Here is a 25,043-nt window from a genome sequence, read left to right on the forward strand (position 1 = left end):
TCTGCCGTGAAATTGGTGTTTCTTCCGCCCAACACTACCACGCTTTTGCAACCCCTAGACCAAGGAGTAATTTGTGTCATAAAACAACAGTACAGGAAGAACCTGTTACGCAGAATTGTGCTTCAGATGGACAATGGCAAATATAACTCCATTGATTTGCTCAGTTCCATTCACTTGCTGCAGTACTCATGGGATCAAACGGCGCCGACAACGATTCAGAACTGTTTTAAGCGTGCCAAGTTCAACGCCAACATCGAGAACGCTGCCGAATTCGATTACAGCAGCTCTGGAGAACCCAAAGATGGCGCCCGTGAAAGCCTTTTTGTGCCGTTACTGGACCACCAAGAAGTACGCTTCAGTGTCTTGAGAGACGTGAATGGCGATGTCGCAACATCTCCTGACTGGACTGACAGTGAAATTGTCGCCGCTGTCAACACCACAGAGACCTCTAATGTCAGTGAAGACGACGACCACATGGACGTCATGCCGAGTCAAAAGTGTTGGCAAGCGAAAATAAGGCATTTCTGTTCAAATTTCTGCCAAACAGCACGTAATAAAGAGTTAGGACTGCACAGCTTTTGTAAACTGCCTCTCGATTAGTGTATCCCATCCATTGGCCGGCAGGTGGGTGCGTATGTGAGATTTTCAGATATGCCGTAGTAATGCTTTGTACCCACTTCTTTCACGTTATCGCCGCATATGCTTTAATGGGGTTCTACAGTACTCAAATTGGGCTTTTTGGGAATGTTCAAATACGATTCGAAAATGAAATAAAGTATTCTAATACCAATTTGTCTGTGGGATATTTCTATCAGATTCAATTTGGAAATTTAGCTATTTGCACGGCTCAATTATCAGCTATTTAAATCTATGTACACCCTTCAGTTTGGGCCATCGGCTGTGGGAAGGTGCAACAAATAGCTGCAGGTAAGCACAAACTATTAAGAGACTTAGCACTAAGGCAATACATACATTAATGAAAAAGGGAATCACTAGGACGACCAGAGCCACTTCCACTTTTGGGTTTCGAATGGGAGACATGATGAAGACACGAACCTGGAAAGGAACAATATTTAAAATGTAAAACAGGTGAGAAAACATGCTGAACGCCGTAGCGAGAGGGGGGCACGTCAAACATTATTGTTACTGGTGATGTAAAAAAAGATGGGATGTGATGACGACAAGGTCGAACTGGCTACCTCACTGAGCCTACAGACGATGAATACAAACAGGTGTACAGTAGAGCGCTGCATGGGCTGCATTCTCGGGCCCAGGCACGGTCTTCATTTGATTTACCCGCCTGGACATGGCCCTGCCCAGCTCAGCCCATTGTAAAAGCCCAGTTGAAAGTTGACAGTTACTAACAGTAGGGTAAAACACAGGCTCGAGCCAAACCCAGACCCGGCAATGTATGGGCCCGGCCCGGGCCTACAATACTGAGCCAAGTTCAGGCACACAAAAAGAAGACCTTTCCCAGCCTGGCCCATGGGCCAGGACAGGACAGGCCGACTTTTGAGTAAGGCTGATCCTGTGCAGTGCTGTTTACACACAATGCAGTGGCTTTTCCTAATGTCTATATACCAAATACCCCAATATAGCCCCCTAATATAGTGCACACAGTGACCAGTTTAGTTGAAAAGTCTCAAACGAGAAGAGGAATCACTGGGGGAGCACACAAGTCATAGAATGTCCTGTAGCCCAATTGTACCTGTAATGCCTTCAAGTGCCCTCAGCACCTTGTTGGACGACTGAAGACCTCAAATATTAATAACGCTTCACGAGGTTAAAGAAACGAAAACGAGAAAGTGACAGAAGATTCTGTCATTTCTGTAGAGCTTGAATACAAAAATATGTCTGGCTCTGACATGACATGGCTCTGACACGGAAAGCATTTCTACCAGCGATGCAGCTGCAGGCGAGGTCATGTGCGAAAGAAAGAGAGGACTCAGACTTAACGTAACAACAAACTTTAAGCAGACGTTTCGACAACGATGTCATGGTGTCATTTGATGTGGTGTCGCTGTTCACCAAGGTTCCGAAGGATCTCGTGGTACAAGTGGCGGAGGCCCGACTACGGAAGGACAGCACCCTGCCATCACGAACGTCACTCACAGTTGAAGAGGTAGCTATACTTCTGAGATTCTGCCTCAATCAAACTCATTTCACCTTCAACGGAAAGTCTTATCATCAAATCGAAGGACGCCCTATGGGAAGCCCTGTGTCAGTGACACTGGCAAACTTGGTCATAAAGTACATTGAAGAGACGGCCATGGAACGGTTCTCCCGCCCAGTTAAGTTCTACCGCCGCTATGTAGATGACACGTTCGTCATCCTAGACAGGGACCACGTCGATGAATTCCACTCGGTTCTCAACTCCATTGAATCATCGATCAATTTCACGTATGAAGTTGAGCAGGGCAGCAAGCTTCCTTTCTTGGATGTATGTGTATGCAGGGACAGCACGGGGAGCATCCATACGTGTGTCTACAGAAAGCCCCGCGATACCAGCACTTTTTTAAGTTTTGGCTCACATCACCCCATGGAACACAAGCGACGTGCGGTGCGAACTTTATTGCACCGTTCAGAGCAATTGTCATCTTGCAGCGAGCTACGGGCTTGTGAAGATGCGACGATCACCGCTTCCATGGACAAGCGAGGCTACCCACACAGGTTTATTGAGGACACCCGGAAACGTATGCAGATACGTAAACTGCAGGATGAGGACCGCTCCCGCCTGACCCGGGTCACAATTGCATACATCAAAGGCGTTTCGAAATCTATCCACGGGGCGCTACTTCCATTGAAAATCTGGACGACCTTCCGACCGCACGTTAAACTGCGCAGCCTTATCTCCAAGCCAAAGGACACTGTCGGCCCAGAAGACCTGTCTGGCATGGTGTACAAGCTACAATGTCTAGGTTGTGACACGTGCTATATTGGCGAGACAGGCCGGAAAAGAAGGACCCGCATAAAAGAACACAACACATGCCACACGGCTCAAGACCGAACTCAGCGAGCATTCTTGGAACACGGGGCATTGTTTCGACTACGATAACACGGTGACCTTGGCATGCGAGCAAAGACTGGGATCGAGGAAGCTCCTGGAATCGTGGCACATACGCGCTGATCCCTTGCACTGTAACAAAAACCGCGGCCCCCTTCCCAAACAATACTGTCATCTCCTTAAATAGTGACTGGTTGTCGGTTGCCGTTCACTCTTGCACTGATGATGCCCGTAGTATGACAGGCGAAACGTCCGCTTAAAGTTTGTTTGTTGTTACATTAAGTAGGAGTCCTCTCTTTCTTTCGTTATGTCATCTCCCGGCTTTTGGAGTATTTTCGAGGTCATGTGCTTTTGAAAACTAATAGGAATGGCAAAGGCTCTGGCACCTCTGATGTCAGAGCTTTGCAGCAAATTTTGTTCGAGGGTTTCCATCTCGCCAACTAAGACGCGTTGAAAAATACTTTCCCCCTCAACACTCTGGTATACCGTACAATGTGTATGTGATAGAATGAACCATATGCAGGGAGTTCATTTTTCTGCGTTATACACTTTTCGTAAAAAATCTGAGAGAAGCATAGATGTCGCTTTCACAGGCGAGTTATTCAGCAAGGCAGACATTTTCTCGAAAAGAGCACGTAGCTTCTAGGTGACTAATTACCTAAAATTCTTTAAAACTCGGGATAAAACTCGGGAAGTAGGGGCTTCTGAGCAAAAATGAATTAGCGGAATGGGAGATCCTGGTTGAAAGGCATTCTATTTTTCTGAAATCCTGAAATTAGCACACAGGTAATGTTGAAATATCCGTAGCCAACTTTTATTTATTTATTTATTTATGGTAGTACCTCAAGGCGCCCCATTGGGGCATTACATGAGGGAGTAAGCGAAGATAAAAGTTAACACAGGTAGAATATAAATAACACGGAAATATTAAATACACAGGAAATTGGCTAGTTCTCGCTTGAATACAATGGAATCGTTAATTATGACAATGTTGTGAGGAAGACAGTTCCACTCGTTGGATGTGTACGGAAAAAATGAACGAGAAAATTGGTCAGTGTTGCATAGGAAACGTTCAACTTTAAGAATGTGGTTATGTCTCGGCGATGTATAGGAAGATATAGAAGATTTTGATATGCAAATGAGCAGAGATCAGAGACCGTGCGCATCTGAAGTGCACACACTGAGAACATTACTTTCGCCATCGGCAGCTTAGGTGGCGTGGCCAGCGCATACTCCAATCAGCTCCATCTTCTTTGCATAGCAAAACTCAGCCATGGATATTTGACGTATTTGCTCCTTTTGGAATTAAAAAAAAAAAAATAGAATGGCTTCCAATGGCAATTGCTTCCCAATTTTCTATCTCACTTTATTTTTCACTTTTATTAATCTCATTTTTATTACAGAAATGTGATTCAGGCACAAAAGGTCACTTTTGCCTGGATGCATGTAAGTAAAGAGTTAATAAATTTCCAGGTTTAATTAGTCATATCATAGTTACATATACTTTTTGAGAGAATGTTCACCTGGCTGTATACCCCACCTGAAAAACTGCACCTTCCTTATTAAGAAACTGTAAAAAATAAAAAAATAAAAACGCACCCTGTAGTTTGACAACCCCTCCAAGAGTAGTCATTACTGCCACTGCACTAATGGCATGTGATAACCGAAGTATGTGACGTGTGTCTTGCACCGAATACGGCCGTCACTCATCATCTTCAAGTAGTCAACCTCCAAGTGTAGCAAATGACACCGTCTTGGGAGACTAGCATTTTTCTAATTTTGCCCCCTTTTCTCAGTCCTCTATCTCGTATGTAATGTGTATTCACTTTACTCATTCTGACTGTATTTCAGTTTCATTTACGTAAATTAATTTTTCGGGTTTTTCTTCTCTCTCTCGGCATCAAGATAGGTGTACTGTCTACTTTCTCAAACGTTCTGCGGACCCTGAGCCTCGATATTCGACATGCAGTTTTCCTACATGATATTCCAAATGTCAATGAAAGATTGATTGATTGGACCATCAAACAATGCTGTGATGTGTGATACTGCAGAACAAATATAAGGCTCGCAGCAGTGTAGCAAGGAGGTGCTTAGAGCCTCAGCTCAGGGCTTAGGTCTTTAAACAACATTGACTTATAATACTGAATAAAATAAATACCCATTTTCTAGTCCAAATAATTTGTGATAAAATTAACGCACTCTCGTGACTACACTTGTGCAATCTCAAAAGTTTCACCACTAAAGAGGAGCAACTACTTAGCTTAAAGTAAAGGCAAGAGCTGAGAGAGATGAACTTACTCTTTCCCAAAAGTGCAGCTGAATGACCAGAACAACCATTACTTTCTCACACAACATGAGCGTGACGTAGACGGCACACTGAGCAAGCCATGCCCGTGGTTCAGGTGGGATTCCTGGAAAAGAAGAATAAACGTCGGGACTCGAGCCAAATCGAAGACACCATTTTGCGAGAAATGTTTTAAAAGGAGCACCAAAATTTATTAGGCAATGTGCAGTCAGTGTTTCTGATGGAACAAAGTTCAAAAGAAATACGGGGCTACACAAGATAAAGTATATGAATAGAAAGAACGTTTGGGAGCTGAGCCAGGCCACGATAGCTCCCCCTCTTTGCGGCTCTAAAAAATCTTTGCACATCATAAACACGTGGTATTACTCCGTCAGGCATCATAGTTGGCACCCATTGGCCGAAGGACATTGCGCGCTCTGCTATTGGTTGGCAAAGTTTCAAAAGAGCATTCTTTCGCGGGCTGCCGGTCTGGCGGGCAGTTACGAGAAGAGAAGAGAAGGGAGAGAAGTGGCAGTGAGCATCTCAACGATGTCAGTTGACACCACCGTATGACCGCATTGTTCAAAGAGAAGTCGCAGATTTGTTAGTGTGTCAGAGTGACTCAGCGTGTGTTGTGATGTTTCCCGACACAAGTATCCTACGTACGAACAGCCTCTCGAGTTCAGAACTAGAATGCAGTGGTGAGCTGACACCTGAGGAACACTTGTGAGCGCCGTCGCATTTGCAAATGCAGTCACAACGGCGACAGGATTCGGTGTCCGTGCGACAAGCATTTCCCGCTTCGTTGAAACCTTCGCAAGGGGAGCTTCCGGTGGATGCCGATGGTAGCCAGTACCAGGCCGAAAGGCGAGCCATACTGAGAGACTCCTGATTAGCCGAATGGTAAGCATCATAGTTCATTGTCATTGGTTGCATGTCCATTGTTGCCTGAATAAACCTCTACCCGACAAACGTCATCATGACGTTGGTAGACAGACCGAAACCGAAACAGATCGGAAGGGGAGAGCTGGGTTCCACGAATTGGCAATTGTTCGCTGCCTCCCACTGAAAGAAAAGTAGGACCGAAGGTCACGTCCCTTTCAGAGACCGTCGTAATCCCCTCAAAACCGTGGCATCAGATGATGTCAGACAGTGGCTATCACTGGTTGCCCATGCAGCTCCATAGTTACAGCCGTCAAAGCACAGATGTGATTGGCAAACTCTTAATTGTTATGTCGCACTGCCCGGCGATCAGGCTTTGTTTCTAGGTGGTATTGCCAAAGAACAGCCAGAACTATAGTCGTATTCAACTTAAGAAGGAAAAGAAAACTAGTCTGTCAGCTCCCAAAATATTTCTGTGCCGAGTATAGGATGGTTGGACACAGAGAGGTCATGCTCCCTCCTGTGCCAGACTGTGTAATCCAGCATACTCACTCTGTTTCTCTATTGGCTGTTAAGACTCCCTGCATGGCACTACGCTGCAGCAGAAAGAGCGCTTTGGTGGCTGGTGGCGCTCCAGTATTTCTTCTCGCACAGTATTTCGTTTCCTTATGCCCTGTGGCGTACGTACTAGATTTCTAGACTAGATTTCTCTTCCTTCCTAAGCTGAACATGATTGTAGCAACTAGAATCTGCTACAGCGTGGGTCAGAGTGGGTGCACCCCCAAGTTCAAGGTGCGTGCTTGAAAAGAACTAGCCAAATGTAATCAGAGTATTCCGTTTCGACACATCAAACATGAAGGGTCCTACCAGAGCGCACTAGAGTGATTGGACGTGACCAGGTCAAGATATACTGTATAAAGTGCATAATTTACCCGGATTATAATATATGAATTTAGCCAGGAAACTTTCTAGCTTCTCCCAAGTGACAATGCTCATCACAACCAGGGTTCTGACATCTTAAGAGATTGCAGCTCAGAAACGTTTGGGCAGCCTTTCCAGCTATTCTTCCATCAAATACTAAAAAAGTCATCACTTTCCTGCATTCAGGTGAAGTTCACCCAAAAGGTGACTTCCTGTAACTCCCCATTTGTGACACACGTGTATCGAGTGTGTTTTAAACAAAGTAAAAACGTCGTAAACGAGAATTTTGGCCGAGGCAGGGCACAAATATGGACGACGCAAACGTGCGAGTCTCCAACACCCAGAAATTAAAGGGTTGCGAATGCAATCCCGAATATTACACGAAATCATGGTTGAAATGTAGATTTATGGGTGGCAAATATCTCCGTCGAAACCCCTTCATGCTGCACAACGGAGTAATACCCCTGACACACGTTCCAACTCCTTTACAAAAGGGACACCTAACGAAAAGGTGTTGCATGATGTGACACACGGCAAAGGAGAATCTCCTTTTACGAAGTGGTCCTTTTGGGAAGACAGCCTTTTAATCTGTAAAGGCGTATGGCATAGCCCCGAATGAAGGGCGATATGACAATACGCTCAAACGAAGGATGGACTGTGTTTCCATTTTTTTGTACTCGAAGTCTGCCTGCAGATATTGCTGTTGTAGTACGTATTTCAAATTAATTGGTTGGTCGTATCGTTACGTTTATATACGCGTGGAAATGTGTAGCGCAACATCTTTGGGTATAGTTTTCGAACGAAAAACCAAAAGGAGTTCACTTGTACAGTGTGTCACCGGCACAAACTCCTTTCATAAAGGTGTCCTTTGCCGCTGTAAAGGTCTCCTAATGGAAAGGAGTTCAAACGTGCCAGGGGCGTGTCAGAGGTATTATGGGGCTTGGAATACGAGGAGATCTTTTCACTCCATTGAATCAACTAGGTCATATGCTTCGTACATTCAACCCGAGCAACCACCCAGTCCGTGATCCGTTCCAGGATGAGCGTGCAGTTGTAGATCCCTCCCTCTGCCTTTCTTCACACAGAGATAAAGATGAAGTAAAACGAAAACAACAAAACGAAAGCCGAAGTAGAGTTGATAGCTAGCAGTTTGCAACATGTTAGTCAACAAGCTCTTGGCTCTCCTTCTACTCGCCCGATCTCGGTATGATGCGGTACCGAGCGTACAGTGGAAGTGTAGTTTCCCATCCTCGTGACGACTCCTGTAAAAAGAGACATGGCGCTGCCAAGTGCTCTGATTGGAAGCGGAAATGAGCGGAAGCGCTATGACGTAGAGCCAGGGGGGTCGGACTCGCTCAGAACAGCGTGACCACAAAGGAGCTGCCATCTGTTGGTCATGGAAGGCATTGCTTTGCGTTGGCTGCTTCAGTCCGCTAAACTTGACGCACTCGTTTTCCGAAATTCATCACTCGCTATCTAAATTCGGCGTACTATGTGGGTATCTCGTATGTATTCGCTAAACAAATAAGCAGCGAACATTTTCCCACTGTATCACTCGCTTGTTTGCTGTCGTTCGTGCGTCACCTTATTATCATGAAGCTCGACAGACCAGAGCATGGAATGGCGGGTGGTTTCGTTTTTGCAATTTACAGTTCCCGTTAGTTCGCAGAGCCTGCATGAAGATGACGGTTTACTGTGTGTATTCATCTCTGGATTACTGTTGTCTTCGGAAATACGTGCCTACATTTGTTACAATGGGTAACAATTTATTGATTTTGCTCGTAAAGCATACAAACGCCACTTCAACATGTCATAGGCGGTTAACATGTTCATCTCTGTTTGGTGGAAAGCAAAGGGTTGGCAGTGTCGCAGGCAACCTCATAGATAAAATATGATCCACATTTGATATGACAACGTTTACCTTGTGATTCCGATAGCACTACTTAATTCTGCACGTATCCCATAGGTTCGTACGTACTCAACGAAATTAGACGGCTGGCCTCGCTTCCTACGCTGGACGTCGTTCCCTCCATCAGCTTGTTTCCCCCGTTTGTTATCCCACGTGACTGCAGAGGGTTGGCAACAAACGGAGCAGCTCGGCTGTAGTTAGGGGCAAAAATTTGTCCACTAACACTGTCCATGACCAACATATGGCAGCGCCCGGGCGGTCACACTCGCCAAGTACGTTCTCTAGAGTCTTCCTATATTAACTCTATGCGTAGAGCCACTGAGCGTCAAGGCGTCACTTTCCACATATTTCATGAGGCTGCTCGGCACTGCTTGGTGCCACGGTCGGAGGGGCCCCGAAAATGGGACGTTTTTAAAATGTGGTAGCACAAAAAGTAATGGGATGTGGGACTTTGCATACAAAGTGCGTGGACTGAGGCGTTCAGGCCCTGCCAGACCGCGTGATTTCTCAACCCCTTTAACAAGTTCGAGTAACTCAGAGAAAAGGTGTTGATGCCAGGAATGATTTCCTGTAGCTGCGGTAGCACGTCTAACTGGAAATTGGACAACCCACGTTTGATTCCTGGTATCAGCACCGAGTTAATTGAATGTGAAAGTAACTAAGCATTAAGTCGCTGTCTGTTATGGGAAAAATCTGTACTCATCAAGATTTTCAGACAAATCTCACGCGAATACACAGTACAGTTAGGAGTTACTTCCACCCCCTCCTCCTCCCCCCCCCTTCAAAATACAAAAAAACTAACCCGTTACAGTTGTGAGCTACTAAGAGTGAACTTAGCATGCACTGCTTTCTCCCGGGCTTCTCCCTCATCCATATAGATGAGAATAAATTTGAATTTAATTGACCATTATTTTGTGGCACGGCAGCAACAAACCCTTACCATATTCCCCGAACATCAAAGCATCCCAGCCTCGTTTTCGAGCTATGTGCTGCGTCAGACGAATGCCCGCAAACAGGAACATAAGACCTAGCGATGAGTCCAGCAGGAAGCTCACAATGTACCTGCAATGTAAAGATAAATTTATGTTAATGTTTATGCTTACAATTATCTAAGAAGCCAGTCGCGCGATAATTGAAATACTGTTCTCTTACCAAGTGCATGGGTCTCCTTGAAAAAATTCTGCTAGAAAAATATTGGCAAAGTGAATCACTAAGGCACCCACAGCCTGTTTGGAAGTGTCATAAAACCTGCAGGAGAAAAGACATGATCAGTGCTAAATGACCCAAAAGACAAGCTGAGAAAAATTCATCCGCAACAATTACATAAACGTGCCATTAAGTATGCTCTCTACCGAGACTTCAAAAACCCGTCCGCAAACTCATCAAAGCCACAACTTTCTACTGCAATTTTTTTTCTCCATATTTTTCACCGCTGGCCACAGTGGATCAGTTCATAATGTGTCTGCCAACCAATCAAAATACTGAGGTTGAAGGTGGCAGAGTTGAAGTTGCTTAGACTCCCACTAGAGACTGTAAATGTGATGCAATGAGATTGCGACGCATATTAAAGAAGCCTCAGGTAGAATCTACCGATCGACCATTGTTGGGCCGCACATGATCAAACTGTCTCGCGACTTAAGGTATCAAATTACCGCCGTATCTGTCACCACAGGGTTCTTTAATGGGACTGTCTGGAGGCTGTTGAGATGACTGTTGTACGTGTAGATGCCACGTGCAAAATTTTATCCAGCAAAGTGTCGTAGCTTTTGATACACACAAGGAAAACGAGCAGCACCCTCACATCCAGTTTCAGTTTCAGTATGACATAAGCGTGAGCCACGATGAATATCACGACGAAATGCAACCGAGCTAAGGATGATTCAGAGTGTCTACCAAGTTGTAGCCTCGAAATTCCCCCATTTTTCCAGGTTTTAACCGACTATTTTCAGCGAATTCTCCGACAAAAACGAGAGGCACCTTGGTGTCTGCTCCTTCATTTTGATACAGATCACTTGTAAAATGGATCATTTATTGAATACTGTATAAGTGGTTAAATTTGTGGGTTCAATAATTCGCAAATTTGTGAGGACCCAGGATTAGGCTATTATTCGCGGAACCGTGGCGCGTTGACCCTGCACCAGGGGTGTTAGGGGCCCTCCACCTTGAAAATTCTGGAAGAAGTTGACAAAAGGAAAAGGTATTACAACTGGGCAAAAACCCGTTACATTCGTCTTCTTTTTGAGCCCTTCTGACTGAGAGGACTCAGACTAGGGGGTCCTTACTAGGCTGGTATATGGGTCATTGCCAAACTGTCCTGTCTCCTGTCACCGCATCGAGCAGGTACGATTGACATTGAATGTAATGTAAGAAGCTGCATACATAAGTTGTGTCCGGGGTAAAATTTCTCGCATATTTCGTTTCCTATCATTGGTTCGAATATTTCGTTGAACTTTAAATTCGCGAAGAAAAGAGCGCCCACGAATTTCGCGAAAATTAGTCCCTCGTGGAAATTACTACTTATACAGTAATTTAATAATGTGAATTCAGACAAACAGAATACATGCCTCTCCTTACAGTTAAAGAGAAGCAATCTTGTTTTCCCTTCAGGAGGAAGACCTCGTACCCCATACATGCACCTTTTTTCATTAAAGGTCACTGCCCTACTTTTCTGCCTCCGAGGTTGTCGTACCATCGAGCTGATACTCGCTGCAACGCTGGTGTGGTGTGGACACCCAATTGCACTGATTGGCACTCGCGATTCACTATGTATCGTCATGGCACTTGTCTGCCATTCACACTGACTTCAGCTGCCTTTTGGCAACTTCCCCGACAATTCCCCGTTTTCCAGGTAGGCAGACACCCGATGACTGAAGACTGTTCCGAGATACAATAAAGTGTAATGAGGAGGTATTGTCTCGAATCAGTGACTGGACTGCTCGGAAGAACAAAAATTGCAAGTTACTACTGGCTATAAAGTTCAGTTATAAATAGCTGGCTGCAAATTTAATTGAGGAATTTTACGCGGTAGTTCGGAGCCCTATAAGGAGGCATTTGAATGTCACATGTCAGATTATTTATTTAAAGTGTCCCCAGGGTTACCTGGCACAGGACTTAAGGGGAGTTAATATGACACAAATTCCACGGTCCCTTTATTCGTTCTGTTGGCGGAGCGCTCGTAAGCACTGTTTATCGCTCTAGCTCCTCCCTCAGCTGGCCATCATTTTAATTTATTATAACCACGTTATAGACTGCATGGAAGTAGGACTCGAATATTACTGGGGCAGCTTACATACCAAAATGTCTTTGCGAGATCTAGTGGATGATTATTATGAATGAACGATTTTAATGTGCCCAAGGACGGCTGCAGGAGCCTTGAATCTTGCACGCTATCAGATTACAGCAAAGTACAAGCAATACATACATATAGTATGCAGCAACACGTTAAAGCGATAAAAAGAAGAAAGGTAAGAATGCAATAATCGAACCTACATGAAGGTGAGCATGCACACAGAAGATGTACATATGGGGGACATAATAGAACAACATGACAATTGGGGAAGAAGCACCAAAATTGCAATATTTGGAACAATACATGAGACAGTGGAATGATGAGAAGAAAAGGTTATTAAACAATGAGAGTAAAGGTAGCAAGACCAAAAAAGCAGATAAAGGTACCTAAAGTTAAGGGGGGATGGTAGGGTAACGCGACCAAAAAGTCGAATATTCAATTTTGTCATAGAAAAATAGAGCGCACTTCGAGGAACAAGCATGCGCGTCGGCGAAGCCGAGCGCGCGCTCCAAGCCCTTTAAATCCCGCGCCAAAGCGCACCGCGCCCCCTGGCAATTAAATATGGCGGACGCGACGTTCGTTTACGCACAGTTCAATTGAGTTTACGCCTCCTTCTATGTTGTTGTTTTTTTATTTTCTTCTTGTCACTGTTTCTTGTGACAAAGAACAGTGCCTATGAATTCGATTGACAACTATTTCCTTATTTTATTTCTCACAAATGTGCCCAGTAGGGGTGCTGTTGTACCAAGTTGCGTGTCTCTTTGTTGTCATTTGTGAACTTTCTTGTGTAGCTCCTCGCTTTTCTCTCGACATAGATATGCCTAGATCGTCGAAGTTGTGGGGGAAAAAAGATATTTCAAGGGAAATCAGTTCATGAAAAAAGACGAAGAGCGAGAAACGAAGCAGCCAGCACAACGAAGCGCTAGCTTCAAGAAAATCGGTGAGACTGGCACCACAGTTTCAATGTGGTTGGGGCCAGTGCAATTGGTTACCGTCTAATTGATTTGGAACTTCTTATGGACATCTTCCGAGACACTGTTGTGTGCAGTATCTGCAGAGAAGGTGAAGTGCAGTTAGAAGAAAGCATCGAAAAGAGGAGCGGATTGTACAATTCTCATAAGTGTCACGCCCAGGACAACGTTTGTTTGGGTCAGCTATTGTCAAGATTGCAACCCACGATGCTTTTGCCTACTACAATGATGAAAATGCAGCCCGGAAAGCTGTTCTCGTAGCCCTTTGGGTTAACTCCTGGAGTGTTCTGTGCTGTGGCTCTGAACCGGCTAGACAATGAACGCATTGAGAAGGCAGAGCTTCGTAGCTCAGTCAAAGCAAAGAAAGACGAAGTGAAAAGAGAAATGCCAAAAAAAGGCTTCAGAGAGGCATGTGAACAGCCCACAGGGAAATTGTATGCGCCTGGAGTATTCTAGGTACCGATAAAGAACGCATGTATATAAAATTGCGTTTTTCTCAAATTGCAATTTTGGTGAATCTCTCAAATTCAGTGTACCTTTTCTCGAAAACCACTGAACGAATTGCGAAAAAAATTTGCTGGGATGTGTTCTAGTTATCCAGAAATACAGTGAACCTAAAATATACTGGAAATCTTGCACAATATTTGTAATTCGAGCAAGAATTGCAAACATCCCCTGGGTACAGAGGAGTATGAGTTGAGATTTTTATTTTTCCTAGCCAAACTTTTCAGAGTGTTTGTTATTTTTTAGGTTCAGGTGTAAGGCACTGTTGCATTGAATAAAACTGCCAAATATCGTGAAACTATTCCTTTTGGTTTTTGAGAAAAGGTACATTAAATTTTGAAACACACCTAAAAATTTGGCTGCTGACAGATAGAAGTGTGATAAAGCATTTGGCTACAAAACGTGCCAGCTCAAGCCTATGGGCATCCTCAATGACCATGCAAACTTTTATAACTATACTTTCACTTCTTTCTGAGTTACAATGATTTTAACGACGTGTGGTAAAAACCCTACCACCACCCCTTAAGGCAAGGAAGATACAATGGCACGTTTAAATTCAGCGTATGAGTTTAAAATATCACACGGGGAAGAAAATGTGTTTACCAGAATTTGGCAACGTGTGTCATATGGGCAGGTTTTGTGTACATAAAACGATGGGGAATTGCGAAAGGCACCGCAGCAATAGCGGAAATTTATGCGGCCTAGCAAGAATGGGGAGTCAACAATGGAATGTACATACTTGTAAAGGAATGCAGCACCAGCAATTTGATGCTGTGATGTTAGAGGGAGGAGTTGAAAGTATTTTAATAGACTCGAGTAGTCAAACGATTCAAAAGTAAAAGTTGTGAACAAAGTCAAGTGCATGTTTCTGAACAGCTTCGAGGCAATTTGTCTCAGTAAGTCACAAAGTGTCCCATGCAACAGATGCATACAGTTCTGGTAAAACGAACGTCTCGTAGATTTTAACAAAAACAGAGGGAGTTCCAAAAAGCTCGCACGCATAAGTAACCCAGTGTCCAAAGAGCAGAACGACAGTTTGGCATCAAAGCTGACTCCGAGATCACGGACAGTACTAACCCGAGATATTTCAGCATTTGACACGTAGCGAAAGAGAGTAACATTTGTTTTACGGGTAAACCAAACAATCTTAGTTTTTGAAGCGTTAACTTTGAGGTGGTTGTTAGTGATGTCCTTCTGCAAGAGAGCACAATGTGAAGGTGATGATATAGTTTCACATTATTTTAATGTCGTCGTACTGTAACAGAGTTGAATGTTTAACAGAATATGCAAGGTCGCTGATGAAAATGTTGAAGAGTAGCGGGCCAAGGTTAGACCCCTCGAGGAATACCCGAAAAAGGAACGAAGACGTTAGAGCATGAACCAGAGACGAGGAGAGACCAAGTGCGCTCATGTAAGTACGATTCCAGGAAACGAATAAGATATTGGGAGACTCCGTGCGATTGGCTGTCCTCGGTGGCTCAGTCGGAATAGTGCCCGCCTGCCAATCCCAAGATCATGAGTTCAAACCCGGCCGAGGATGCTAGAAACTTGGTGAAAGGGTACCCTCAGGTGGGCAAAATGAATCCACTGTAGCATCGCTCACGATGTAAAGCCCCAAGTTATTATTATGACTTACGAAGCCTCGATCATCAACTGCCTGCCGTGCCAACTAGCCAAGCAATCTCGCTGGTCACAGGTTTCACTGTGACTAAGGCCCCTGGTTTTCTATTCGGCGGCAAATTCAAAATTCCGTGGCACCGACTCGTAAATTCCGCGATTTTCTGCGGCAAAGGGGTCAATGGCTGCTTGAAGCGGGAAACACTATTTTCTCGGATAATGTGGGTACAAAAAATATTTTATAAACTTGAGCATTACATGATATCGTGTGTTCTCATCTGACAACAAATGGCGTTTTCGGCTACAGTCAGTTTATACCAGCTGAAAGACATTTCAGCATCGGCAAAGTTTATAGGAATTGATAAATACTTGATCAGAATAGACGCTAAATTTGGATTAAGCACACTAATTTCGTTCCAAAACCCAATCACCGTATTTACTCGCATAATTTGCGCGCTTTTTCTCCCTAAAAAAGTCGAAAAATTTAGGGGTGCGCAAATTGTGCGGGAACATTCGTTGCGATATTCAAGCTACGCAAAATTTCGAAATTTTAGTATTCGGGTGATATAGGTTCTCGGTAGAGCCGATATTGACGTTATTACTGCATTGCGCCAGCGTGAAAGAAGCACCCAAATACCGCGCAATCGCCGACGGTCGGGAGGCAAAACGAGACGCTGCTGGAAGATGACGCTAGTCCGCACTTGACAACCGAAAGCACGCTATGTTCGCAAACTTTGTCATGTCGTGCTGTAAGGTTTGTCCAGCATTTCATTCCGCGTTTCGTAGTTCGAGTGACACTATCGTCCATCGCGTCAGTGGACCATCACTCGAAAGTGCGCAAATCAAACAAAAGCACCGCAATATAACTTCGATGGCATTAAAGGCCTCGCAAAAAGTAATCGCCACGGTCGCTGAGACGCGCGCGTGCCAGATATTCGCGCACAAAAACGCGGGTGCGCAAATTACTCCCTTTTTGTGTGTGTGTGTGTGTCATTTTTAGTGCTAAACCAAAAAATATGCGATGCGCAAATCATACGATGGCGCAAAATACGCGAGTACATATGTCGAAGGGCCCGCGTATCTTGGAGCAGTTGTGAGTGTGCATTATTATCTGACGCGATTTCACGTGAGCGTGCAATACCCCTCCTGCGACGCTGCACGTCGTAGTAACTGTCCACATCGTGCCAATCGCGTCCTTCGGCCCAATCGGATTTACGCGGAATTCCGCCCAAAACGCCGCGAAATAGACGAGTTCAGAAAATCCTAGTGCTCTTTACGCACGCATTGCATCCTGGGCACTTGCTGAGCGGAGGAACCAAGAATAATCCGTCACACCTCGTTTTCGCTGACCTTGACACGTCGTGGACAATGGACCGGTAGGGGAGAACAGTTTCAAGGTCACCCCGCAGTTCAAAGCGAGGCTAAGTACTCAGTCATTTTCTGAACTATTTGAGCATTCGTCTATTCCGAGCAAATAAGGTATTCCGCGAAATTCCGCGATTAATTCCATGAAATTTAGCGGAATCGCACAAAACCCGGGGCCTTAACTATGACTGATGGACGGCTGCTTCAAGGATAAAGATGACTCGCAGAATATTGTTTAGAGATTGAAAGGTATTCCACTCCGGCTTCATCTCGCTGTCGAAAGGGGTCTTGTGGGGGCGAGGCAAGCTGTCGCACTAAACTAACTTCAAATATCATTAACTAACAAAAACAAGTGAAATTTTAGGTTAGTTTAGTGTGGGGGTAAACCCATTTCAACAGTGAGGCATTAATTGAGGCTTGTTTCAGAGTTACTGGGACGTTGCAAATCGTGACTTTTTTAAGGTTCCGCATTAGTGCAGCAAAGCAACTGTGGCTATCAGGGGCCATGAAGGAGTAGGAGACGAGGCAGACTTCACTAGGACAGTGTTGACACCTCAGAAAATGAAAACCTCCGACATGCTGTCCGAGCCAGAGCTTGGATATCAGCCTACATCATGACATCAGAGCTACCACAAACAAGCACACGATGTTTCCAAGATCGTGCCATTGTGCGTAAATAGTAAACAAAATTATGCTTAACATATCCAAGAGTCTGCCCATGTTCTCAAACGCACAATTTATACAATATTTCTATATTTCTGGGAGGTGAAAGAGGGTGTCAATTCCTCAAATTCTAGCTTGCAGAGCCATTCATCGGGAGTTTTTTTACACTTACACTTTACACTGTCTCCATAACGCGCGCATAGAATCAATACGGAATACTAATCGATGAAATAAATCAATATTCGGACTCACCAAATTATCCATGGTCGCCTGTGCCTTCTAGGTTCACAAAACCTCTTCACTGTAAATGGAACAGATAATTAGTGCAGCACTTTACAAGGACAGCGTAAGAGTGCAATGATTCCACTCCGGCGCCATCCTGAAAAAAATGAGCAATATTGCGCCTGTCTGTTCCAAAGCAAGCGGCTAGGAATTCCAGATTGCAAGTAGCAATTGCAGAGCACCAGAACGACAGTTCCAAAATACAATTAGAGCATTCCTTTCGCAACGAACGGTGGTGCACATTACTGATTTGTACAACTATAAGGGCACATACACTAATCGCTTCGTTTTTCCAGAAAATTCGTGCGGGGCATTTCCAACACGCTGCCTGTTTTGATGTGGGCATATTTTTTCCGCACTGGCAAAGGTACGCAGCATAACCAAACGCAAACACGCACCGACGCGAAACTTTCTCACTCAATGTCATCCAACGAGGTCCCCTCGCTTCACGTGTTAGATCTCGTGTGTGTTTCTGTGCTGTGTGTTCAATGGATGGAACAGCACCAGAACACATCACAAAGAGAGAGAAAAACAACACAACCGCTGACTTTCGACTAGAATCTGCTTCACACATTATCCCGCGTAATTTGAATTAAAACAGCATTGCAGAACAGCGGTTACCAAGTGGCCAGGTGTCTGCCAGAGAGGAAACAGCAGTATCGAGTCATGGTAGTAGTGCTTCCAAAGTGTGTACTCTGAAAAATTATATTTGGGGAAGCTCCAAGATGCTCCAAAATGTGTGGTTATGTGCTCCAAAGTGATCTAAAAGGATTGTGCCAACTATGTCTCTTTTCAAGAACAAGTCACAATTCTGACATGTGGGAGCATCTTTTTTTTTACTTTGTGAAAACCTTGAGTGAGATTTTGGAGTTTCTAGCTCGTAATATCCTTTGGTAACTGTTTGAAGAGCATTTCCTGTTATTGCCGTAAAATGTAAGCATCTCTGATCATAAAAGTAGGATACAAGCGAGCTGGTGATAATCTGCATTCCTTGAGAATGAGGGAAGACAATGACACACAAGAAGTAACCAGACAAGTATTTCTTGTTTGTCCATGTTTTCCCTCAATCTCAAGGAATGTCATCATATCCAATAAGACTTTTTGTTGCGCATTTGGCGTGGCAAAATTTAGTTTTGTTAGTTTCATTCAAGACCCCTGAGGTGGTCTTTGTGGCCTTCAGTTCGAGGATCTGAACTCTCGCGTTTAAGAAAAACAAACACCCTTAAGTGGCAAAAATAAATTTTCCTTCAGTCGTAAGTAAGCAGTTGTGGTGTCTTTCTGGGATGTTTTTGCTGCTTTAGTCGCGCCATGTCTACAAAGACAATTCGAGTGTGGAAGAAGAAAAACAGTTCAATAGAGCAGTGAGAAGTCTCAAAATGACAAAAACTATAAAAAATGAAGCGTTTCAAAATGATCTTCATGAGTGATGAGCTTTCACGCAGGTTCTGCACCTTGTGTCATGTGACAAAAATTGAACATACAGTGATACAACAAACTATCATGAAACTATAACTCGGACAACAGGCAGAAAAAGCGGAAGTGAACTTTGGGAGTCGCATGAACTCGCAGACTTTGAAGTGCTTGAAGGTAATAAATGTGTGCTTGTGTGGTATGCCAGAGCGTGAACCTTCCGTGAGCCTTTGGCAAAGGGACTATATGGTGGGAAATTTCCCATAGTGAAGAGGCGACATCCGAAGATACGGTAAGACCGTTTAATTTGTTTAATTTAATTTAATTGTCCCGAGCCCCTAATTTTTGCAAATTTTAAAGGAGCTTTTTCACTACCAAACTGAGTGTAACTCAATTACTTCTCAGTGCAATTAGAACCGAATTACTCGTACAAGTACGGAGCAGCAATTGTAACATTTACGGGTCTTGCAATAAGTGTGTGCAGAAAGGTGCACCGCAAGGCACGCGTGTCGAAAACTGTAGATATAAACTCCGCTACCGCAGCCATTCACATACGCTGGCTTTCAGAAGTGATGGGCAAAGTACCAGGAAAAGTACTCGGAATAAAGTAGTAAATAACCGCAAAAATACGTACTTTAATATGGTAAAAAGTCCCATCAGTGCTGAACACTTTAAGTAAAGTACAAAAAGTAGTGAGAAATGTACTCGAAGTACTTATTAAGTGCCCTCAAATCACGGTGGTGGGCCGGCTGTCATGCAGTGAGTTAGCGCCTCACAGAAGAATACCACTAAGGGGGGGTGCTCATTACTGGCTTTCAGAGTATAAAATGGTAATGCACTCGCGCAAGAAAAACAGCTGCCTTGCAGCACAATGCTTAGAAATACAAGTTTTCGTTAACCCAACATGTACGAAGCACTCATTCAGCTAGTTTTCAATTTTGTTTCAAGTTCAACACTTTAAGATAAGTATTTCTGGTCCAAGTTAACGAAGGTGCTCAGTAAAAATACACTATTATAATGAAGTTTTAAAAGAAAATTTTGCTGTCAGGAGACAAATGTCAGATATGTGAGGTAAACTTTTGTGTCCTGAATAAATTACAGGAATACAATGGGTGGTAGTGCCTACCAGACACGGGACACTGCCAGCTATTCGTTCCCAGTAATGAGCATTGTCGTCTTTTTTGCGTAGCAGGGATGTCAATCAAAACGTCACGAGAAGATGACGTCCGTTGAGCTAAGACAATGCAAATGACATGTGTACCTGGACACCAAGCTGTTAATCCGTTTCAGTCTACTACACCGTCGAAATCTACAGTTGTTATAGGGATCACCTGAACAGCACAAACACACACACACACAACAAACGGTGAACAAGGTACGGGCGCATTGAACTAGATCAACAACCAGAGCAGCAGAGGCTTGGGCAGCGTGTTTTTGCTTGACATTTGCGTGTGGGTACGGATCACCTTAACTACCAAAACGGACTAACCTATCAGGCAGGCAAACGCTAGTCCGGCTAGAACTCCTTGCACAAACCATCCGAAAGAGTTGGTAAGGGCCCCGTGACTACAATGTAGCTCAGGATCGCCAACCAAAACAGTTTCCAGTTGACTGGGAGCAATCGACACGACCACGGTTGACGGGCTCAGAGCCTTCGAGTCGAGCATTGTCACCGTTTGGAAGACAACGACAATTTCGGGCGACGCTGTGATGAGGTCATTTCTCCGCTGCCGTCCGTGAACTCACCATGCCTCAACAGACATCAACAAAAACCATTTTTCCCCACCCGTGGGCCGCGGCGACCAGCGCACACCGACTCAAGATTAGTTCAACGACATCGTTGTCACAACTGATGGTGGCGCTGCAAAACTTTCGATATTCGCTTTCATAATAGTCCCGAGTAAGCGCTGCAAAAGATGATCTGGATGATCTAAAGATGATTCTGATATGCAGATATTTTTCGGAACCTATACGAGTGATGATGACGTGGGATTTACTATATTAACTCTATGGCGATTTACGTACAGAGACGCACAGGTTCTTTTGGGAGCGCCGTGCTATGTAATTACTGTATGGACAGAGACGGAAACAAGAACAAGCCAGACGATCCCAGTCTACACCTTCTCGTGGAAAAAAGACACATAAAACCACGAGACCCAGATACTTGCGCAAGTTCTCCTCCATCTTGGGGTTGTTGGAACTTGGGGGCGTGGGAACTGTTCCTGTCATATCAGTCGACTACTGCCGTGTGTATCGCCGCCTGTATTAAAAAATTCACTCGTCCGAGGATTATGCGAGGTCAACGATATTTATCTTGAGTTAACTTTGCCACGAGTACAACCACTTTGATCAATGCCTCGGTGCAACAACTCGCTTCTTCACTTTTTCTTTGCCAGAAACAGTAGGTTCATTCCATTACAATATACGAGGGTCGGCTTAATGCACAATCGCACGAGGCCGAAACATGATACAGGGCAGCGCGATTCGCCCACGACAAAACATATGCCAACTCAGGCAAAACTTTGAGCTGGAATCCCAATGGATCCACTTGAAAAACAAGTGGAATATCGTCGAAGTGACAATTGGGTTCCAATCCGGGAGCCAGCTGTTTTCTCTGAGGTTTCATCGCACACTTTAAAGGAGCAATGAAGTGACATTTAAAGTCGCTCGAAATCATGAATCATCCGTCAAACTGTCCACCAGGAGTCACCGTGCAAAATATTTTTACTCTGCGGTGCGTTATAGCCGTTATAGCAGTGCAATCGAAAAAGTAAAAACAAGAACAAGAAGAAGAGAGAGAGTGAGTGGGAGAAAGCAACCGCAGAGGGCCGACACGACTCTCGCGTGACGTGATTATAGCCGACCCGTGGTGTCCGTGCCTCGGTTTTTTTTTTTTTTTTTCTTCGCAGCTCTTCCACGGCTTCGAAGTATGGACCGCCGATCGCCTCTCAGCAGTGCAATACGCATCCGTGTCCGAGACGAGAGAGCTGCTTCGGCGGCGCTGTCCAGTTCATTGCCTTCGACATCGCAATGGGCGGGAACCCATTGGAGAGCGCCCAAGCAAGCAATGGCCGATGGCCGACGGTTGGCAAAAGGTCGGATGACAGTTGGCCAACGACTCTTTCGGCCATCCAACGTTGGCGTAGCGTTGCATAGTGATAGGCAGAGCAATGATTGGAAAGCCGTCGGCCAGGGTACAGATCCGTATCAAGAAACGAGCTCGTTGGCCTGCACCAAAGCTTTGATCAATCTCGCCTGGGGGAGAGGGAAACATAGAATGGTCTAGCGCTGCGTAAGTTCGACTTTCGATGGACCAAGGGAATCTCTCAAAACTAAAGCAGTAAGAAACAGAAGCATTACCTTCATGGCGAGTTAATACGACAAGCAATTCATCATTTCAGTGTCGTTTGTGTACGCGCCAAATTAAACTTAGACACGCCTCTCCCTTCATTTTGACACACACGCGAACAGGTCTCTCGAATTTGCGGAAGCTCGCGAGACAAGTTATGTATGGTATCTGTTTTTCCTCAGGAAACCCAGCAAACCATTAATATCCATGGGACAGCCCTACAAGGTCGCGAACGTCCTGAATATCTCGACATCCATAGGATATCTATGGGATATCGCACAATTTCATTGCGTTTTGGGCTTACTCCAGTAAACAACAGATGTCCCTGGTATGTTGGAAGGATATCGCGCTCTGGATGTTTGAATGTCCCATGACAAGCAGCCTGCAGATCCTAGGGATGTCTATGGGAGGTCCAGAAAATATTTGTTTGTCCTTATAGAGACGGTAACCTGAATTAAAAACAGAGTAGTTGATAGGAAGGGATGTCAGAAATGTTGTTGGGTATACTGTGGGCTGATGCAGAAACACAGGAATTGCGAAGATACATCCTCGTCACCGTTACAAATGGTTTACGCCACGCTACCCCTAACGAACGTGTGTGTAACGATTTGTATTTCAGTATATGTTCCATCCAGCTAGCAAATAGAGGTTACTGCGGGTTTTTCCAAGTGCTCCAAGTGAGGCGGGCAGGGTTCGGCACTTATGCTGGCATGTCCCACGGTGTTGCTGTACTGTGATGAATCCTGTTAGGCTAAGGTAATGTTTTTGTTCCCAATAGTATCAAATGGGTTAAAACACACAATAAATATTATTTGCTGGAACACAGTTGCAGTGGTGTCTACGCACTCTACAGAAACTAAATATCTGATGCACAAAATTGTTAAAAGCAAAATATGTACGATATTCCTAATCTCCCGTATATATCCAAATATCCGTGACAGACGTCGCAGGGACTTTCAGTGGATCTACAAACATGGCAGAAATGCTAGTCGCAGGGATATCGCATGGATGTAAAACGGATCTGTGGCAAACTCCAGTGGATATCCAAACGTCCCGGGCGAGATATCTTACGGATATTTGCTGGATGCATCTGGTTTGCTGGGAACGTTGTGGGAAATACGAGCAACAAACAAATAATGGTATATCGTTACCTTACGCCGCGAGACAATTGAGTCTGAAAATGAGGGACGCCGCAGGAATGCTTTGGTCTGTATCTTGGCACAACGTAGGCTGGCCAATGCTTGGCAAATCGTTGGCCAAGGTACAGATCCGTATCAAGAAACAAGCTTGTTGGCAGATGATGTACCAAGCAAGGCCAGGTAGGCCAGCCGAACTATAGCCTAGCGTGGCCCCACCTTTGTTTGTTGCTTGGGCGAGCCTATGTCCTGCTTGTTTGTGAAGTTGTAAGCGGTTAAGACAAGTTTGTAAGCGGTTAACACATCCACAACCACTCGGATGCCAGAATTTTCAATTGCTTGCAGCGCAGATGCTGAGTCAGTAAAGACCACCCAATTCCGGGGTGGGAATGGAACAATTAATGTGCTGCAAAAAGAAAAGTATGGCGTAGAGTTCCGCAGCTGTGGATGATGTACAATGCCAAAGGCGACGTCCTTGAACTACGCCTTCGTCGGGGATGACAAATGCTGACGCGAACTTGCCATATCGAGAAGCGCCATCGGTGTAAGCGGCGGTAGAGGTGGAAAACTTCGCGTCTACGAGAGCATAAAAATGGGCTCGGGGGACTTGGGAACCTGAGCTCTGCGGACGTGGTCAGGAAGACGTGCGAAGGTGGGTGGTGTAGTGTTGTTTATTTTATATCCTCGGAGAAGAGGATGATGTGTTTGGGTTTTGAGAAGACGACGACGTCGGGGACGGCGCGTGTAAAAGAACACTTTGGGTTATCTGGAATAAACGGTATGGAGCAAGGCGATCTTGGGGCCTTTGTTTAGTCGTGCCTTTGACACAACCGGGACGGAGACACTACAAAAACTGGCGACGAGGGTTCTAACCCGAAGATCTCAAGATTTTCCTGCGCAAGATAACCCACAGCAAACGGCAACCACGTAGGACTCGCCACAAGAACAGCACCGAGCACATGGAGACGCTTCTACCTCCATTCCCGCCCTTTGACCCACACAGCGACGCAACATCGCTTGCACAGCGTTGGATAAAATGGCAAGCACGCTTCGACAATTTTCTTCTGGCAGCAAACGTTACAGACGCATCTCGCAAACGTGCTATGTTACTTCATTATGCCGGTGAAGAAGTATACGATATTTTTAATACGCTCTCCAATACCGGATCAGACTATGACACTGCTGTTGTTTGTCTGAAGCAACACTTTGCCCCAAAGAAGAACGTTGTGTACGAACGCCACGTATTCCGCCTTGCACGGCAAAACCCAGGAGAAACACTGGACCAGTTCCACGTCAAACTCAGAAAGCTCAGTACAACGTGTGAATTCACAGACGTGGACAAGGAGCTTCTCTCTCAGATTATAGAGGGCACCACATCACAGAGACTACGTCGCACAGCACTACGAGAAACTGACGTCACACTGGATAAAGTTTTAGCGACTGGTCGTAGCCTTGAG

General features: G+C 44.9%; 1 protein-coding gene across 2 annotated transcripts in view; it reads right to left on the reverse strand.

Moving 5' to 3' along the window:
• Positions 1-20,938, reverse strand: part of LOC135373135 (store-operated calcium entry regulator STIMATE-like) — a 39,708-nt gene extending 18,770 nt beyond the window's left edge. The window contains exons 1-6 of one of the 2 annotated variants that reach the window (XM_064606396.1): positions 20,591-20,938; positions 17,662-17,710; positions 10,153-10,248; positions 9,941-10,062; positions 5,303-5,415; positions 973-1,056 (exon numbers count right to left, since the gene is read on the reverse strand). In XM_064606396.1, the coding sequence (XP_064462466.1) occupies positions 973-1,056; positions 5,303-5,415; positions 9,941-10,062; positions 10,153-10,248; positions 17,662-17,710; positions 20,591-20,768 (642 nt within the window). In that variant the 5' untranslated portion in view covers positions 20,769-20,938. Of the gene's footprint in view, positions 1-972; positions 1,057-5,302; positions 5,416-9,940; positions 10,063-10,152; positions 10,249-12,675; positions 12,755-17,661; positions 17,711-20,590 lie in introns of those variants that run through there. The other variant, XM_064606397.1, reaches the window with a different exon arrangement.
• Positions 20,939-25,043: the final 4,105 nt, after the last annotated feature.

Source organism: Ornithodoros turicata, unplaced genomic scaffold, assembly GCF_037126465.1.
Source record: "Ornithodoros turicata isolate Travis unplaced genomic scaffold, ASM3712646v1 Chromosome21, whole genome shotgun sequence".
In the NCBI taxonomy this organism is placed as follows: Eukaryota; Metazoa; Arthropoda; class Arachnida; order Ixodida; family Argasidae; genus Ornithodoros; species Ornithodoros turicata.